The sequence below is a fragment of the Narcine bancroftii genome, unplaced genomic scaffold, assembly GCF_036971445.1.
Source record: "Narcine bancroftii isolate sNarBan1 unplaced genomic scaffold, sNarBan1.hap1 Scaffold_41, whole genome shotgun sequence".
NCBI lineage: Eukaryota > Metazoa > Chordata > Chondrichthyes > Torpediniformes > Narcinidae > Narcine > Narcine bancroftii.
Genome location: NW_027212058.1, coordinates 22455 through 41973, shown reverse-complemented (window position 1 = coordinate 41973; position 19519 = coordinate 22455). Strand labels below are relative to the sequence as shown.

Below are 19519 nucleotides of genomic sequence, written 5' to 3'. Positions count from 1 at the left end.
TAGACTAACTTTGGATATATTTGTTGAAGTAGTTTTATCATCCATAATTGCATTTTCTGATGAAAAACTATGAATTAGAATTTTTTGTTTTTGCTACAATTGACAATCATGGCATTTAAAAAAGACATTTGTATAGGTACATGTAATACTATTGTAGAGGGATTTAGGCCAAATGCAGGAAAATGGATTACTGTACAGGCATTTCGGTTGGCTTAAACAAGTTGGACCAAAGGGGCTTTAGAACACTGTGGCTCTAATATTTTTTTTAATCTTGTATTTTTGATTCAACTAGATTGGAGCTGGTGCAAGCTTACCCGGTATTGTTGCAGCAAAATGTGATGCTAGAGTAATTTTATCAGATTGTGCAGAGTTCCAGAATTGCTTGGATAACTGTCAACGAAGCTGTCTCATTAATGATCTTGAAGATGTTCCTGTCATTGGTCTAACCTGGGGGCATATATCTCCTGAGCTGGTGCAGTTGCCCCAAATTGACATCATTCTAGGATCTGATGTATTTTATGAACCTGAAGGTAAAGGCTTAAAGTTTACAAAAACTAGTCTACATCTTTTATAGAAGAATATAGTTATAATTTACTGTATTTTTTAAACCATGACTATTTGGCAAAAAGCAAATATTAGCCATAATGTGACAGCAATATTTGATAGAGTATATAAAATTAATAAGCTCCTACCTCAAGGCCAACTGTAATGGCTTCCCTATATGGGCACTCCTTGGAGCTTCAGAGGGGAATGTAATGAATACCAAGTAAAAGAGGATTAGATAAACCGATTGAAAGTGAATATGACATTGTTAAATCAGCTGATGTAGGATACAAATGTGGTTTGAAGATTAGAATTACTTTTCTTCCCCTTGAACCTGAGCACCCATTTGCCTCATTGAGCATTGCTTCCAAAATGGTATTATCTCAGTCGTGAAATAAGTCTGAGTTGTCAGAATTCACTGAAAATAGCTGCCTGGGACTGTGACACAAAATATTGCATTTCCACTGCATTGGCAGTTATTGTGTATGTAGTGAACATGGTGATAATGGAAGTCTACAATTTTGTTTTATTCCTCTAATAGGAAATGGATGTAATACACGATATCAAATGGGGATTGAACCTGAAATACTGTATTGTCTACCTTTCGTCAGTAAACTAAATGATTGGAATGTATTTCAGTAACATTGATCATTTTGCTTGTAATGTGTAATTTAAAAGTTTTACCATGAAATCCAATAGTGAGCCTTATTGTGACTTGTAATTTATTCTATCCCATACAGACAAAATTTTTAAGATGAATTTTGTGCCAGGTCTCTCTGTTAAGATTTTAGTTTCAGCATATTATTTGAACAGATAAGTTTTGTGTGTAATCTTTTAAATTTCCATTTGAATTGATCTTTCAATAGACTTTGAAGATGTATTAACAACCATTTTCTACTTAATGCAAAAAAATCCACATGCAGTTTTCTGGACCACATATCAGGAAAGAAGGTAAATGTTTAATTTTTGTTTGCATCAGCTGAATTTAATTTTGATATTTGTATATAAATATTTGACGAGACAATTCCACAATTTTTAGTATCGATCTTAATTGAATTGTAATCAACAGTGAAGAATGCCTTGCATGAAATTCTTACTTTTTGACTGATACTTAAAATTATTTATTAATATAAATTATTTTAAATAAAAGAATGCCATCATCTACTGGGGTATTATGAGCAGAGATAAGAAATCAGAAAGGTGCAGTCATTCTGAACGCTGTACTATTGGCCTCCTAATAGCCACTACAGGTGCGGGAACAGATTATAAATTTTTAAGTAGACAAATTATGGAAAGTTGTAAAAGCAACACGGTTGTCATAGTGAGGTATTTTAAATTCTCCAGTATTAAGGATTTGCATGGATGGAGCAGATATTGTGGTGTAACTTGTCGATAATCAGTTAGAAAGGGGGCCATTGCATGGACGGAGCAGATATTGTGGTGTAACTTGTCGATAACTCAGTTAGAAAATGGGCCATACTAGATCTTGTACTGTATTGGAAAATGAGGGCCATACTAGATCTTGTCCTGTATTGGCAAATGAGTCCACCCAGGGGATTAGTGTTTCATTGAGGGAATGCTTTGGGAATGATGACCCCTTTTAACTTTCAAGAAAGGACAAGGATAAGATTGGGCCTTGTAGAAAAGTACTGAGGTGGGGGGGAGTGTTGGAGATTATGTCTTGATTAGAAGTTGCAAGTCCACAAATGACGTGTTTAAGTACCAACTAATTAAAGTCCAGAACTAGCATGTTTTAGAGAAAAGGGAAGATAAGGATAGCAAGGTAAGAGAACCTTGGATGATGAGATCATGAATAGTCAAGAAAAGGCATGTAAAGTTCAGGAAGTTGCAATCAGACAGGGCCCTGGTTGAATATAAAGACTGGAGGTGAAAAAAAAAAGCAGAACATTAGGAAGGTGAAAATGGCCCAGGAGATGTTCTTGGTGACCAGGATTAAAGAAAACGCCAAGGCATTTTACAATTTAAAATATGATGACTAGAGAGAGGATAGGCCACTCAAAGACAAATGAGAGAATTTATGCTTGGAGTCATGAGGAAGTGGGGAGATACTTTACAATTGGTGCTTACCAGTGAGAAGGACATGGACAGTGACAGAGCATAATGTGGACAATGCTCATTTATCAGGACATTTTGAGATCAAGAAAGAGGTGTGATGCATCCCCTGTGTTTTATATTTTTCTCATTATTCTTAATTTCCATATGTATTCAAATGAAAAAAAATACAAGCCCTGTTGGATCATTAACAATTTTTCTGTACTACTTGGATTTTTTTCCCCTAGTGCTGATTGGTCAATTGAAGCATTGCTACACAAGTGGAACTTGAAATGTGTTCACATCCTACTGGAAAGATTTAATGCAGATGAAGAGCACCTTGCTGGATCAACTCTACCTGGAAGTCATACTGTTCACATGATGGTTATTATGTTAAAGACAAACACTACATCAGTAACCTAAGCATCTCCAACACTTTCCTTATATTCAGGATGACTGTAGTTCCACTGCAGCCATCCTATTTACTCATTCAATTATTTGGATAGGGTCATTTTATAGGAAAAATTTCCTCAATATCTTTCAAATAAAAAATTTGAAAAGGAAAATGTAACTTATTTTAAACCAAAGCTACAATAGAACAGCACGATTAGCGTAGCAGTTGGTGCAATGCTATTACAGCGCCAGGGACTGGGGTTCGAATCCAGCAGTCTGTAATCCAGTACGTTTGTCCCATGTCCGCCTGGGTTTCCTCTCACTTCCAAAATGTACAGGATTGTAGGTCAATTTGCTGTCATTGGGCAGCACAAGCTTGAGGCCGAAAGGGCCTGTTACCGTGTTGTATGCATAGATTTCAATATATATATAGTTTAAGTGGAGAATAAAACATTTTGTATGGTGTTCTAAATATTGCTGTTTAGTCTTGAAATTAGAGAAATAACAATGTGGAGTTATAGCTTATTTTATTTATAAAAATATTTAAACCAATCATTTTTTTTTAATTTAATGCAGAGTATACCAATTCAGAACACTTTGCTTTCATCATGTATGTTCTGACTTTGCATTGGCTGCAGTTTGTCATCAACCTTGCCCTTTCTCCATTCCAAATTTGGGCACATTGGGATAATGTTCCTTGAGAAATCCATTTACATACTTAATTTGGAGGATTTGGGCCCACAATCAGTTAGGAACATAGGAAGTAGGAACAGGAATCGGCCAAAAATGGCCCATCGAGCCTGCTCCGCCATTCAATACGATCATGGCTGATCTAATTTATGACCTAACTCCACCTACCTGCCTTCTCCCCATATCCCCTATTCCTCTATCATGTAAAAATTTATCTAACCGAATTTTAAATATGTTTAATGAGGCAGCCTCAACCACTTCCCTGGTTAGAGAATTCCAAACATTCACTACTCTCTGGGAAAAACTATTTTTCCTCATCTCTGTCCTAAATCTACTCCCCCGAATCTTGAAACTGTGTCCTCTTGTTTTAGTTTCCCCGGCCAGCTCAAAAAACCATCCTACATCTATCCTATCCATACCCTTCATAATCCTATATGTTTCTATAAGATCTCCTCTCATTCTTCTGAACTTGAGCGAATACAATCCTAGATGATTTAATCTTTCATCATAAGTCAACCCCTTCATCCCAGGGATCAACCTAGTAAACCTCCTCTGGACCGTCTCCAAAGCCAGTATATCCTTCCTCAAATATGGAGACCAGAACTGGACACAGTACTCCAGGTGCGATCTCATCAGTACCTTATACAGTTGCAACATTACCTCCCTACTCCTGAATTCAATTCCTCTAGTGATGAAGGCCAACATTCCATTTGCCTTCTTAATAACCTGCTGTACCTGCAACCTAACTTTTTGCGATTCATGCACAAGCCCTCCCAAGTCCCCTTGCACAACAGCATTTTGTAGTTTTTCACCCTTTAAATAATATTCAGCTCTTTTATTTTCCTTGCCAAAGTGGATAACCTCACACTTACTAACATTATACTCCATCTGCCAGACCTTTGCCCACTCATCCAGCTTAACTCTATCCCACTGCAGACTCTCCACATCCTCATTATAATTTGCTCTTCCACTCAATTTGGTGTCATCCGCAAACTTGGCTACAGCACATTTTGTCCCCTCCTTCAAGTCATCAATGTAAATGATGAACAGTTGTGGGCCTAACACTGACCCCTGCGGCACCCCACTTACTTTCTGCCAACCTGAAAAACTCCCATTTATCCCCGACTCTCTGCCTCCTGTCAGACAACCAATTTTCAATCCAGGCTAATATACTTTCTCGGATTGGATAACATCACCACAAACCTTTGATGCATATGAAACTTTTTAAACCCTACTTTTAGAAAATTAGTTTTGTCATTTTGGCAATATTTGGCATAGTTGTCGTAGGGTTAGTGCAACACCTTTACATAACCAGCAATCAGGTCTGGACCGGGGTTTGAATCCTGTGCTGCAAGGAGTTTATACGTTCTTCCGTGTCTGCGTGGATTTCCTCCCACCATTGAAAATGTACCAGGGGTATAGGTTAATGAGGTGTGAACTGGGCAGCATGGACTCGTGGGCCAAAATAGCCTGTTACTGTGCTGCATGACTACATTTAAAATTAAAAATTTTGTTTCATGAGTAAAAATGTAGTTAAAGTGTCTGATGTGGGGCTGTGTTCAGCAAAAACATTGATTGCTGCACTGTAACCACAATTCTCTGAAAAAAAGTATTAAAATGCAGCAAAACTCCTGGTATTCAACCCCTATGAGGACTCAGATGCCGGATAAGTGTATTTTCTTGTTGCTTGAGATTACATGTTGCATGATTGATGATCTAATGGGGAGACGTGCCAATTTTAAACTTCTGCATTTTTTTAAAAACCTATTATTTTCCTCAAATTTTTTGTTTGCTCGAGTCAACCAGTTGCTTGAATTCTGGATAGCAGTGCTTTTCTCTGTATGATTAATGACAAACACTTAAAAGTAGCTAATTGTGCAGTAAAGTAGAAAATGTACTCCATTTAAACAGGAAACCTAAACATGCAACTTTTTCAATAAATCACACATTATTCCCCAGAAAAATACAGTTAAATTTAGCAACCAACCAGTTTGAAGGAGTCAAAATATCTGATTGTGGTGTATGCCTGCAGCAATGTCACCATTTTGGACCTTCAGAATGTAAGCATGTAAAATGCAAATATTAAATATTGTTTTTCAAACCACTTTGTTGGAGCATCCTCTGCTCACTGAGTCATCCATTATGCCATAAAAGTTATTTTTGGTGTCCAGCAACAATTTGGACTAAAAGTGTTCTTTCTTGGCAGGTCTAACCAAGTATTTTAGAAGAAATAATCTTGCTACATAAAGTGTCACTCCTTTGAATTTGCCAAGTGTCTGCTCCATGAAGCTTTCCCCATCAATAACTAATGAAATAAGTTTTTCCAGGTCCAGGTTACAAAGTGTAATCTCTTATAAAATTTCCACTGCATTCAATCCAAATGACTTAATACATGGAATTTATTTGCACCCATGGCCAATGTGAACTGGCTATTGCCGCAAGCTTCATCCTCCCCACTCTCGTGCTGGTTCCCAAGACACGAAACTGGTGTCCTTAAGAGTCTTGATCCCATTCTACCATTTAACAAGTTCTTGGTTGATTATCTGCTTTGATTCCTATGTATATCACGTGAACTACCAAATTACATTGTCAGACACATTTAAAAATAAAGTACCTTATTAAAGTGCTTCAGTCATGGTAGAAGCTTTTTCTGAAATGGCTTAAAGTAAAATCAAAACTATCCTAATTCAGTTCTGTGAGACATTGGAGCCTTCAGAGTCTGCTCTGCCATTTGTATAATTGCTGAGATACTTTTTCTCAACCCCACTTTCCTGTAACATTGACAATCAACCTTCTGACTTAGCCTCCACAGCCATCTGTGGCAGTGAATGCCAGATACACCTTGCTCTGGCTAGTAAAATTTCACATCTCTGTTCTAAAGTGATGCCCTTATATTCAGAGGCTTTGTCCTCTGGTCGTAGACTTCCCCCAATTGTGAAAATAACCACTCCATCTTGTCCTTTCAGTTGCATTTCAATTAGATCTCCCTATCCTTCTAAACTCCAGCAAGTATATCACTCATATGTTAACCTTCTCAACTCTGGGATCATTCTCATTAATGTCCTCTGGACTCCCTCTCTCTCCAACACCAGTTCCAACTCCAAAACCAGGGGTTTTTACGGGTTCAAGCATTGATTCTAGTTTTGCCATCGTTTTGTTTCAGAATGGTTTTAGCTACCCATTTTAAAAAAGGAAATCCTTCCTTGGGGATGGATTCCTCCACTGTAGAATCTGAATTTAAATCTTATGTAATATCAACCAATTCAAAATAAACTGGAATAAAGCCACGTTTTCGCAAAGATTTTTTTTTAAAAACCTATAACAGTCAATATTATCCTCTCCATTTCAGGCTAAAAATAGTTAAAATTAGCAATGAAGGTGGAAGGTATGGCTTGAGCAAAAAGTTTGAACTTTTCCATGGCAAAATCTCTGATGTCTCCAGATACTTATTCCCTCACTCCCCCTCAAATTACTACTCCCATCCAGTTGACAGAGTCAGTTTCAGAGGCACTTAACTGACATTTGATTGAGGAAGGCCTGAAACACAATGGCCTAGATCTTTCAAGTCTGAGTAACAATTTGAAGAACAGATCAAATTCTCTCCCAAGATACAACATAGGAGTCCAACAGACATTATAATGCACCACTGCCTTATTAAATGACTCAACTTTTTAAACTCCTGCAACACCACCACCTTAGGCATCAAAAAAGTTCTTCAGGACGTGGCACCGATGACGTGCTCTTTTTTGGTCCCTTACCCATTTTTATTTAAGTACCGGGGATTTTTCAGTTTTTTCACAAGGGTCATTGACTTCACTGGCATTTGTGTTTTTTATATTTATACAACTTTATTCTCATTTGTATTGGGCTATGCAAGGGAGGGGAGGGGAAAAAAACAGATTCTGTTATACATGAGCATTGAAAGTGTACTGTTGTCTGAATCTACACGAGTCTGAAAATCAAAGATAAAATATTCAAAAAGTTTTCTTCAAGCTTAACATTAAAGGAAGGTGATCTCCATCAGGGTGATGCATATTGGTGAGGATGAATAGCAACAAGGCTAACTTATTTTTTTCCTTTGTCTTTGTTAAAGGGGCAGTACTGGCAGTCAGTAAAGTAGAACATGCTTCCTGTGTGTGAGGTGTGGAAGATCAGAGATGGTCTAGTGTCACTGATAACTGCATGAAGTGTGTCCAACTGCAGTTCCTCTCAGATTGAATGCATCGATTGGAGAGGCAGTTAGACTTGCTGAGGACATGCAGGAGTTATAATAAAGCGCATCAAGAGTTTCAGGGAGGTGGTCAGATCAAAGGTCCAGAAAATGGGTGATCTAAAGGGACAGGCAGGAGGTGCTGGAGTCTCCTGTGACTGACCCACTCCACCGCTTTAAATGTATTCTATTTGGACACAGTTGGGGGATTTTGCCTCAGCAGAAAATAACAGCAGCAGCCAGATTAAAGGTCCCACAACTAACAGCAGGGCAGGGAAAGAAGTAGATGAACAATCTCAGGATTACTTCCCATTCCAGCAAGCAAGAAATAGGAAGATATTAAAGTTGATGCCATCCAAGAAGCTGGTGTGAGGGATAATTTTTATGTACATGGATCATTGGGCTCTCTACCAGGCAGGTTGGATTTAACCTTTAAGTTTACCAGTGTCACTCGAGTTCTGTGGGATTCCCTCACATCTCCCCATCTGTAATCCCGCTGCTCTCGAGCTCTGTGACCATGAGTCATGCACTCACATCTCCTGCCTTTGCCACTCCCCCTCTCTTGATGTTTGGATACCTGGCTCAAGCCCAAAATGTCAGTTATGTATTTTACCATTGTACTTAAAGGATACTGACCTGCTGAGATTCAGTTTTTACAATAAAACCCCAGTATCCAAAATTCAAGCAATTGGCAGTCTCAAGCATCCGGCAAAAACAAAAATTTTTTTTTTTTTTTTAAATTGAGAAAATAGGAAAAAAATGCACATTTCAAATTATAAAAGTCATTGTTCTCTGAACTAACACATAAACCTTCGGTGAAAATGGGAGCAAATAATCAACCAGTGCAGTAACTCGACCGTGCTTTGCTCATAGCAGCTGTTAGAATAAAGTTGTAATGGCATCACTCAGGTTGATGCCACTCGCCCTCGGGGGCAACTCTCTTAAAGTGTCTCCTTATCCCTGCCTCACAAGCATCTCATCTCTGCTTAGTAAGAGTTACCCCGGTCAAAGGCTTTATCTGTAAATTTGGGGGAGGAACCTATAGATGCAGCTATGGGTTAAACGTTTTCAAAGACTGAAAATAAAAAGTAAAATGCTTTAAGGCTTAGACATTTATGCAAGTGAAGTTTTTCCAGTCTAAGTACACTATAGTGTTTTTTGTCTTTTAAACTTCATTCTTAATGCAGTTGTAATAGATAGGCATTGTAAGAGCAAATCACAAACTGGAAATTTCACTTAACTGGCACCTCTCCCCATAGATGCCAGATACCAGGGGTTTTTACGGGTTCAAGCATTGATTCTAGTTTTGCCATCGTTTTGTTTCAGAATGGTTTTAGCTACCCATTTTAAAAAAGGAAATCCTTAAAGGCACCAATTAAATGATTCTCTATGCCAATTCCCATGATCCTGAACATCACTGACTGCAGCATCAAATCACAAGTGAGGAACACCAAGACAAAAAACCTTTAATGACATTTCTGAAATAAAAGATGTACAGTATTTCGTACTAAAGCAAACTGTTAATTACAATCAAGTTAAAAATTAACAGCTTTCTAAAGAATAATATTCATTGTAAATGTATAAACCAAGTACAAAATCAAGGTTGCTAAAGGTGCTTACTGCCTGCTCCATAATTTACACGCAGCCACGTCTCTGGAGGTGCAGCTGACAGGCATTTTACTGGACAGCCATATTTTCTGCACGTCAAGGCATCATTACAGGAGAATACAGGACACAGCCAAGCACTCTGCACTGCACTGCAACACGCCACCTTACAGCTAACCCGCTTTACAGAACTGCTACACAACTGCGCCTAGTGCACAAAAATACATGAGACAATAAGATTAGTATTGGACTGAAATAAAAAATGGAAAAGACATATGCAAGTTGAAATTTAAAAAGACAATTACTTCAGTGTACAGAAAGGAACATTACAAAACCTGGGAATATATGTTCCATGCTTTTTACCTTATGTACGTTTCCAACCAAAATGCATCTGAAGTCGAGCATTTCACTAAATTGCAAGAAGTAATAGCACATAACATATAATTTGTCTTCTCAGACACTAATTTTAATTCATAACTTAAAACTGACAAAACTTGTTATAAACAATGTTATAATAACCTTTTAAGAAGATCACTGCTTATTTTAGGAAGGTCTCTCCATCACTTAAACAAATGGCAAGAGATGGTATTTCTTGCAAGGCATCTATCATGTAAATCTTCCAGCCACCCAGAATATCTAGAACAAAGAGAAGTTAAAATGTAAATGCTACATTCTATTTCAAAAAATTGAGAACCATGTAAATTACAACTATTTTAGACTTTGTTCAAAGTGACAAATATAAAACTTTTTAAGCATGATTTTTAATGCAACTTCAACCAAACTGTTCATTAACCTGCCATTAAAGGTATGATGGAATCTGCATGCTTTCAGTCATATTGATCCAGATGTACAAAATCATTATTTTATTAAAAACAATATTACCCACTGAAAATATATTAAATATAGGGTGGCACAGTTGGCGTAGCAGTTAGCACAATGCCTTTACAGCGCCAGCTATCAAGATTGTGCTGACTTTAATGAATTTGTATGTTCTCCCCAGGGGCTCCACCCTTCAAAAAAAAACTTACCGGGGTGTAGATTAGTGAGGTGTAAATTGGGCAGTACAGGCTTGAGGGGCCACATTGGCCTTGTTACAGTGCTGTATATCTAATTTTTTTTAAAATGAAGTAGTCATATATTCTAAGGGGAAGGTTGATATTTCCTGCTATTCTTCAAGTTAATAATTTGTTTTACTTGTCATAGCACAAAAAAGTTATTTAAGCTCTGATCTTTACTGCAGGTCTCACTGAATATATAATGGTGAAGTCTGGAAGAGATAAATGTCAAAAATCAAACATATTACACTTTTCGCAAAAGCTTTATGGAAGACTGATTAAAACAGCATTTATTAGTGGGTATAATGAATGAAATTCTACAAAAAAATGAATACTATAGTTCTCTTTATGAACAGAATGCAATTTAATGATAATCTAACAATAAATCTTTGGAAGTTGAATTTTGAAGGAAACAAACAGAACTAAATGCCCAAGAATACAATTCTTCATATTCTACCAATATCAATTTAAAGTTCTGCAATATTACCCCCTAAAATGTATTAAACAGTCAAAAATTCTATGGGGAAGGTTGGTATTTCCTGTACTCTTTGCAAATCTTTGAGCTAATTTGTTTTATTTAGCATTGATCAAGGTAAAATCTCAAAAATATTTGAAATTCAAGGATCATTGTCTTGGAAAGCATAAATATAATCTTCAGCTAGGTTGACTGAAAAAATATTTAAACTGTGGTCCCTAGTTGCTTCAGAAAAAAAATAGTTACGATTATTTAAACCTTCAGATCATTTTAACGCTCAATAAAAAAATTTTGTTTACCTAAAAATAACTACCATATAACAGCAATGATTCATGACTTGATTATACATAGCAATCTCAGTCTGTTGGGCGTGTGATGCAATACTCACCGATGGCCCAGACAGGTACAGCTGCCAAACCTTGTCAGGACTCATTTGGAATTTTACATTCATCCTTCCACAACCAGTGAACTGCCGCAGCAGTGCAAACAAACTACAGGATGTAGTGCAACTCACCAAGCTTACCTCAACTGTACCAACGGCCACATGACCTCGACCACCCCGCAGAATAAGAACAGCAAAAATCACTGAACCATCATCACCTCCAAGATCCCCCAGCCACACAAGATCCTGATTTGGAACATAAATAGCTGCTCCTTCATTATAAGTTGATCAAATTCCAAAACCCATGCCTAATATTGCTGGTGTATCAACAAAAGGGCTACAGCTGATGAAAACAGTCTACAGCCACATTCTCAGGACAGCTCGTAACAAGTTACTACCTTTGCTAAAATCACCCAGTTTGGAAGAAAATAATAAAAATTGCAAATATAAGGGACCAAATTTAAAAAAAAAATACCATAATCAGTAATGGTTTTGAAATTATTTAAGAACAGAAACAGATTGCAGAATTACAATAAATTATTTTTTTAATGCTGCAAAAATGATGAAATAAAATATGCTCAGATCCAGCATTAAAGCTAATTTTGCAAATATTAAGCAAAAAATTGAAAGCCGTTGCAAGAAGCAAATTCATAGGTTCTATCACATCCAATGATTTTCCACTTTGCTTAACTACAAATAATTTCCGGTTAAAAATAAATATTAAAGACACAAGAAACAGAAAAAATGCCAACAAAGCTGTACCTGTACCTACAAAAAACATTTGTTACAGGAAGTAGATACAGCTATTACAAAAAATATTGCATCTTCACCTGTACAATGAGAAAACATGCAAAATATCCCTAGGACCAGAATATTGTAATTTCTCATGAAGCCCTAAAGAGAATTAAACTGCAGATTGCTTTTGCTCAATATTCAGAGCTGTGTCAGTACTGTGTATATTATTGTTTGTGGTCAAATGTTCAATTCTGGATAAATGTGCTTAGGTGGTGGGTGAAGTCTGAAGCAACCAGGTAAGACTAGTTTAAGGGAGTAATAATAGAGGAATGCAGGGAGGGTGATTAAATACCATTTAACATACAGTAATCAGGGATGTCAATTTAATGGACAAGAATAGCATATTGATAATGCAAAATGATCTTACTCAATTTCCACATAAATCCTGGAGGAACTCAACAGGCATCACAACGTCCATAGGAGGTAAAGATATTCAGGTGCCTAACCTTTAATCTGGGATTCCGAACACCAGCAACTTCCAAAAATTGGCACTGTTTTTTTCAGTAGATGACATCTGCTCATCAAATATGCTTTTCACACTGCCATTACAGAACGGGAATTTCCCAGAAAACTCCCGCAACGCTGGCTGCGCAAAAGTTCCAGGCGGGGATTAGAAACTAATTCCTTCTGAAATTTTTTTTTCTGTGGCAGCTCTACATTTTTGCAGCTAGCCTGCAGTCGAAACTGAACTGCATCCTGTCTGCAACATTACACTAATGAATACCCACTGCCTTGTTCCTAGTCCCCAACTGTCCATCACTCCCCCCTTGCCCACGGCCCATCCATCAGTTGCCACCGGCCCATCCATCAGTTGCCACCGGCCCATCCATCAGTTGCCACCGGCCCATCCATCAGTTGCCACCGGCCCATCCATCAGTTGCCACCGGCCCATCCATCAGTTGCCACCGGCCCATCCATCAGTTGCCACCGGCCCATCCATCAGTTGCCACCGGCCCATCCATCAGTTGCCACCGGCCCATCCATCAGTTGCCACCGGCCCATCCATCAGTTGCCACCGGCCCATCCATCAGTTGCCACCGGCCCATCCATCAGTTGCCACCGGCCCATCCATCAGTTGCCACCGGCCCATCCATCAGTTGCCACCGGCCCATCCATCAGTTGCCACCGGCCCATCCATCAGTTGCCACCGGCCCATCCATCAGTTGCCACCGGCCCATCCATCACACCCTCCACCCACCCCTATCTAACTCCTGATGTGGCAGCAGGGGTGCAGTGAGCAATGACCATCTTTGTCACCCATAATCCCTCATTTAGCTGGAATCACTCTGCCAGCACCAGGGGAACAGAGTGGTTCCAGCTATGTGGGGGATTAGTTGTAAGAAAGACAGCCATTGATCCTACATTGACCCAGCCACCACCTGCTTCTCTCCCATCGGGTGCTTGGGGCAGAGAGTCACCATTCTACCGAAGATTAAGAGAGGGCGCCCACAGGGGACTTTTGGTGGTGGGGGGGTGGATTTCCTTCTGAAAACAGAGAATATTTTCACAACATTTTAAAAACACTTGGAGGCAACTTTCATGGCAAAGGGAGCTGCAGAATCCCACATGGGACTCTATGGAAGAAGTCTTTAAAGAGTTCATTCTGACGCGATGTTTGAGCTGTAATGTGAATTTACTGCATTTGCTCAGTTTGAAGTGTCTGAGCCAGTTTTATTTTGAAGTTTGACTTTAAAATAAAAAACATGCTAGTGATATTATGGTCTTTATTTGTTTAAATTCATTTAACACTCTGGGGCCCCTGTTTTATGTGATTTTGAAACATTTGCTTAAATGGACCACCATTTTAAAATGTTTCTGAAATTCAGAAGATTCCGAACAACGGCAGGTGTCCAGTACGGTCCGGTCCCAACGTTCCAAGTTACCAGTATAACCAATATTTCGGGCCTGAGCTATTCTTCAAGAAATTAGGAAAAACTAGACAGACACCTGAATGAAAAGGCTAGGGAGGAGGAAAGAAAAGAAAGGGGGAGGATTACAGACCAACAGACAAAATATGTTAATTCAATATGGATAGAACAGGGGAAAGGATAGGTGAGAAATTATTGGGGAATTTGGCTCTGTGAACGCAGAGCTGAGAGGAGGCAGAAGGAAAAGGGAAGAGAAAGATGTTGCTAGAGAAAAAGGGGGACAAGGGGCGTGGAGGAGTTAATGGAAACAGAAGTCAATGTTCATGCCATTCAGCTGGCAGATGCCCAGACAAAAATAAGGTGTTGATCCTCCAATATATGGGTGGTCTCAGTCTGGCAGTGTACGAGACCATGGACAAACATGTCCACAAAGGAATGAGGTAGGTAATTGTAATGGATGGCCTCTGGGAGTTGCCAGCTATTACAGCGGCAAGAGCTGAGGTGCTCAACAAAGCAATCTCCCACTCTGCAACCAGTCTCTCCAATGTGGAAGAGACCACAATGGGAGCACCAGATTCAGATGACCCCTGCAGATCTCCCAGTGAAGTGCTGCTTCACTTGGAAGGAATGCTCTCGGGGCCCGAATTGTGGAGAGGAGGTGTGGGCACAAGTTGAGGACCTCCTGCAGTCACAGGGTAGGTGCCAAGGGGGAAATTGGTGGGGAGGAAGGAGTGGACGAGGGAGTCATGGACAGGGCCGTCCCTGCAGAAAGCAGAGAGGGGAGAAGGGAAGATGTGCCTGATGATAGGATCATGTAGGTGGTGGCAGAAATAGCAAAGGATGACATTTTGGATGTGGAGGCTGGTGGGTTGGTAATTATAGAGCCAACTATCCCCCTCTCCCGTCCAATCAATTCTCACCTCCCCTCTTTTATGTCCTCCTATCCAGACCTGATTAACACCTTTTGTTTGTTGGTCTGTATTCCTCCCTTTGCCTTTTTTTTCCCCTCCCCCCAGCTTTTCATTCAGGTACCTGTCTGCTTTTTTACATACCTTGAAGAAAGGAGTTAAAGATATATAACTGATGTTTTGGGCCTGAGCCTATGATCCTGCAAAACCTGTTGAGTTTCTCCAGCATTTCTGTGCGTTCACTGGAATCAAACTTTTGAAATTTAACTTACTTCATTTCCACCCAAGGATTTGGTTTGCATTTGTATGATTCGAACCACAGTAGTTAAAAAAGCAAAAATGCCGTAGTTATATAAGTTAATGAAACGACAATGAGGGTAAATAAGGTACAGGTGAAGCCTTGAGCACAAAATTATTCTTAAAGATGTTTTTCCATAATAACATGCGTTCTAACTTAAGATTTCATTTCCATAGCCAATAATTGTTACAATAACTTCACACATTGCAACACAATTTTAATGGAATTGGCTAAAATTCTCACATGGTTGGAGATTTAATTGTTGTTTTCTGCCACTTCTATCCTGACTGCAACAATGGTTTGTGCAGTTTTTATTAAATTAGATGCGGGTTGGGGAACAGGGAGATGTCAAATTCACATTCTAACAAATGGCCTCAAGGTGAAACAAGTTTTTTTTTCCTCTTCAGAAGTTAACAGCTTTCTGTAGAAATTCTGCCTTTTCTCTCTGAATTATTTTCATAATCACAGTCACCGGCAACTTTTACCTACCATTAAACTTCAGACAGCAAGGCTCTTCGCAAGAGTCAGTTTGAGAGCAGAACTGGACTGCAACAGGGCTTACGAGCCCTCCAAAGGCTAAACCCCTTCTGCAGCTATTGTTACAGAAACTTTCACGATTTGAAAAATTAAAAGTTAAGCCCACTGCAAAACAATGTTTTCATGCAACAGTATCTTAAACTGGCTTTGGTAATGCAGATGTTTTCGCCTGTATGTAATTTGCTATTGAGGGCAATTTAAAGAAATAACCATCTTTAACAATTATGGATAGAAGACACTTGAGAGCATAAATTGGGGAGAAAAAGCAGCAAATAAATGTTCATTTCTCAAGACAAAAATATCAGTTAAGGCAAACTTAATTTTTTGAAACATTTGTCAAGTGTTTTTTTATCCCTTCAGTTCAACAGGAACAAACCTTTCACTGCTTTTCACTCACATTGCGCTCTCAATGTCAGTATCATTACCTCTGATTTTCTAGTTCTGCTTCTTTTGCTTAAACATGAATTTGCACGGCATAAATTAAGGAAAAGGCTGACAAATTCTCAATTGTGTAATTTCAACTGTTTCTTCATTCAGCTTGAGCACCACAAATCTTCATTTGTTCAATAGGAGAATATGCAAGTTGAAATTGGGAACAAGGATTGTTTACTTCATAAAAAGATAGTCTCAAGAGAAATTTGTTTGTTTTTCACTGATGCAGATGACAGATGGAAAGAAAGGGCAATTACCAGCATCACTGGAGGTTGAAGATTTCAGTTGGGGCTGGCATCTTGCAAGATCTCAGACAATATCTCTGCCCCCTGAAGTTAAAAATTTTTGATCCAGGACACCATCAAAAATTATTCAAGTACAGAGGTACTTGGCCAGAGGCATCATTTAACAATTTCCCACATTGAACAGGGATTCAGACATAAAGGGGATACCAGTCCCTGTTAAGTGAAGACCAACATGAGCAAAGATTTCAAAAGTATGGTATATTGTTGGAATGATGGAAAGTCTCGCCCAATAATTGAGTTCCACTACATCAGAGTTAGAAAACATATTAATGCAAATTCTTTTATGTTACACAGAAGTATAATATATAACACTAAGATCTGTTTGATGATAGTTCTACATTCCAAAACGACCAGTGGTAAATCCAATTTACATTTGAAAAAAGAGCTTAAATCTACTTACTCACTTTGGTGCCATTTACCACTTTACAGAGATTCAATTCAATTCAATTCCATCTTTTTGTGGAGATGTTGAATTAATTGGTGTCTTGGATCTGGATTTTGACTTTGACCCTTGAGACATCCGAGAAATACTTCTAGATCGAGACCTGGATTTTGATCTGGACCGAGATCTTGACTTTGTCTTGGATTTTGATCTTTCAACTGATCTAGACTTAGAACGAGATCTAGATCGTGAAAATGAACGAGATCTGGTCCTGCTGTAACGCGATCTTGATCTGCTTCGGCTTCTGGATCTTGTACGAGATCGGCGACGTCTTCTGGGACTGAACACAAAGGGTAACATGACAAAACAAAGTGAGCAAAGTGTTAAACATGGAGTATTAGAAAAATAACTTTAGCTTATACAGCTCTGAAAGTCTTTTCATTAACCTACTTATCTGAAAAAGTACATGTGATGCAAAACATGCGCAGGGAGAAAATGTAACCACTGTGTGAAGTTGAACTATGAGCATGTATTTATTTTTATCCAATGATCCACATCTGCATTTTCTAACAGAATGATTCACAATCTCTCTAATTCAGAACCAGTTTGTTATACATTTGAACAAAAAGCAGTTACAGGAAAACTGAAGAGCAAATTTCTCATTGTGGGTTTCCTTGCTTGAATACAATGTAATAATGAACCAACTTTACATGTTGATTTCTTGGGTATCAGGCAATCTACAAACTACAGAATTTTTATAATTATTTCTTCCAAAACTATTCCTGCTAGGATATTCCAGTGGTAGGAAGCCTACTATTCCATCAGTAATTACAGGGTTTATAGTTCAAGATGAAAACCCAATGACCAAAACAAATGAAAGATTCAGAATAAAGTTTTACTTTAAATTTCATGTCATTGTAGTTTATCTATTGATCCAAAAAAAAAACTCCCAACAAATGCTATATAACAGAATTATTTTTATGAACATTACGAATTCACTCACCAAAAAGTTTTGGTCAGTATTTTAAATAGATTTTTATTTGTTAATAAAAAGTTACACACCAAAAATAATGCAATCACTCAGACTGCTCAACCTTGTCACAAAAAATTGAAACAAAATATTTAATCTCAATGCCTAAAGAGAGGCACTTGTGATAACAGTCCCTCCCTCACGACATAATGCATCAGACAGCACAGCAGAGATGGAAAACAAATCCCATTGAGAAATCAGAGATCACTCAACAACATTGAGCTTGTTTTTGGTCTTGGCTTGAATTTAATCCCTTCCCCACTTGGCATTGAATACGTACTGTCGATTTCATTGAAAAGATGTAAATATTTAAGAGGTCAGGGAGCACGAGTCCAGGGTGAAATTATAGCAATTTTTGTACCTGCAAATGCTATCACAAATTTCAGGAGTAAAACATCAAGTCGACACGATGAGGATGCACCTCGATGAAGAGCTCAAAGCCCAAAATGTTGGTCATGAACCTTAATTTTTGCCACACCGAGCACAGCGTTTGACCTGCAGTTTCTCCTGCTTTGTTCTTTTGGCTCAAACTGAATTTTGTGAAATGTTCTGCACCCTCTCCCCATTCACAGAGCCATCCTTCCAGCCGCTGCTTACAGGGGAGCCCTCCCTCCCTCCCTCGATGATCCGCCCCGGGGCAAGGGTCTCACGCCATGCTCCCCTGTGTGTGTGTGTGTGTGTGAGAGAGAGAGAGCCCACGGGAACCCAGGGCTCCTCCCCTTCACCCTCCCCCCCTTTGTTCGGGCGCCTGCCGACTTTTCGCCAGACCCCGCTGAAGGTGGCCGTGCGCCACGTGAAGGCCCCACCCCCACCCCCACGTTGGGGCGGCTGGGCGCCTCCAGCTTGATTAGGCCGAGTTCGGGCCCCGCTTCTCCGCGCGCTGACGACGAGACGGGAGATCGCGGGGGCAGCGCCCGGGTCCCCACCAACCTGCGGCTCCTGCGGCCGTAAGCGCCGGCGTAGCGGCGGGAGGAGCCCCCGCGGCGGTGCGACTCGGCCGGCCGGCCGTAGCGGGCCATCTGCACCCGGAGCTCGCGGCCGTCCAGAACGGCGCCGTCCATGGCGTCGATGGCGTCCTCGGCGTCGCGCTTGTCGTGGAAGCGGACGAAGGCGAAGCCGCGGCTCTCGCGGGTGTAGCGGTCGCGGGGGATGTAGACGTCGCCCACCTTGCCGTACTTCTCGAACACGCGCTTCAGCGTCTCGGGGGACGTGCGGTACGTCAGGTTGTCCACCTTCAGCGAGGTCATCCCCTCGATGTCCGGCGGCATTCGCCCGTAGCTCATGGTCGCCCTCTCGTCCAAGCGCTTCGCCCCGCCGCAGCCCCTCGGACGCCCGCGCCCCAGCACAATCACAAGATGGCGCCGCCTGACCCGGAAACACTTCCCCGCTCGCGCCCACGTCCGCCACCGCTCGCGCCCTTCACCTCGATTTTTTTTTTTTTTAACGTTTAAGCACACTTGTTACTTCAGTTCGAGCAGAGAGCGAGTCCCTCTGGTGTTGTCGATTGTTTTTCAACCGTCCCCGCTCCACCATCGCACCCGGAAGTGCCAAGTTCAAGG

The 19519-nt window shown here is 39.9% G+C and overlaps 2 protein-coding genes across 3 annotated transcripts; one reads left to right on the top strand and one right to left on the bottom strand.

Annotated features, from left to right (window-relative positions):
* Nucleotides 1-292: 292 nt before the first annotated feature.
* Nucleotides 293-3460, top strand: LOC138750963 (histone-arginine methyltransferase METTL23; the record flags this gene model as incomplete). The annotated part of the gene is made up of 3 exons (XM_069913064.1): nt 293-530; nt 1410-1494; nt 2844-3460. Coding segments are annotated over 3 exons (498 nt in total), but the record flags the coding sequence as incomplete, so codon positions are not given.
* Nucleotides 3461-9329: 5869 nt separating this feature from the next.
* Nucleotides 9330-19342, bottom strand: LOC138750962 (serine/arginine-rich splicing factor 2-like). 2 transcript variants are annotated; one of them, XM_069913062.1, is made up of 4 exons: nt 18891-19342; nt 16949-17270; nt 10013-10129; nt 9330-9701 (listed from the first exon to the last, which is right to left on the bottom strand). In XM_069913062.1, the coding sequence occupies exons 1-2, from the start codon at nt 19241-19243 to the stop codon at nt 16982-16984; spliced, it is 642 nt and encodes a 213-aa protein (XP_069769163.1). In that variant the 5' UTR covers nt 19244-19342; the 3' UTR covers nt 9330-9701; nt 10013-10129; nt 16949-16981. The 2 variants fall into 2 exon arrangements, with proteins under 2 accessions (XP_069769163.1, XP_069769164.1); XM_069913063.1 differs by having other exon boundaries at nt 16953-17270.
* Between the last annotated feature and the right edge of the window lie 177 nt (nt 19343-19519).

Bases quoted from the DNA above. Each gene is read 5' to 3' on its own strand.
- LOC138750962 (XM_069913062.1), bottom strand. From the start codon at position 19,243: ATGAGCTACGGGCGAATGCCGCCGGACATCGAGGGGATGACCTCGCTG. The intron at 17,271-18,890 runs GTTGGTGGGGAC...CTTTGTGTTCAG, and splicing joins TACGGCCGCAGGAGCCGCAG to TCCCAGAAGACGTCGCCGAT.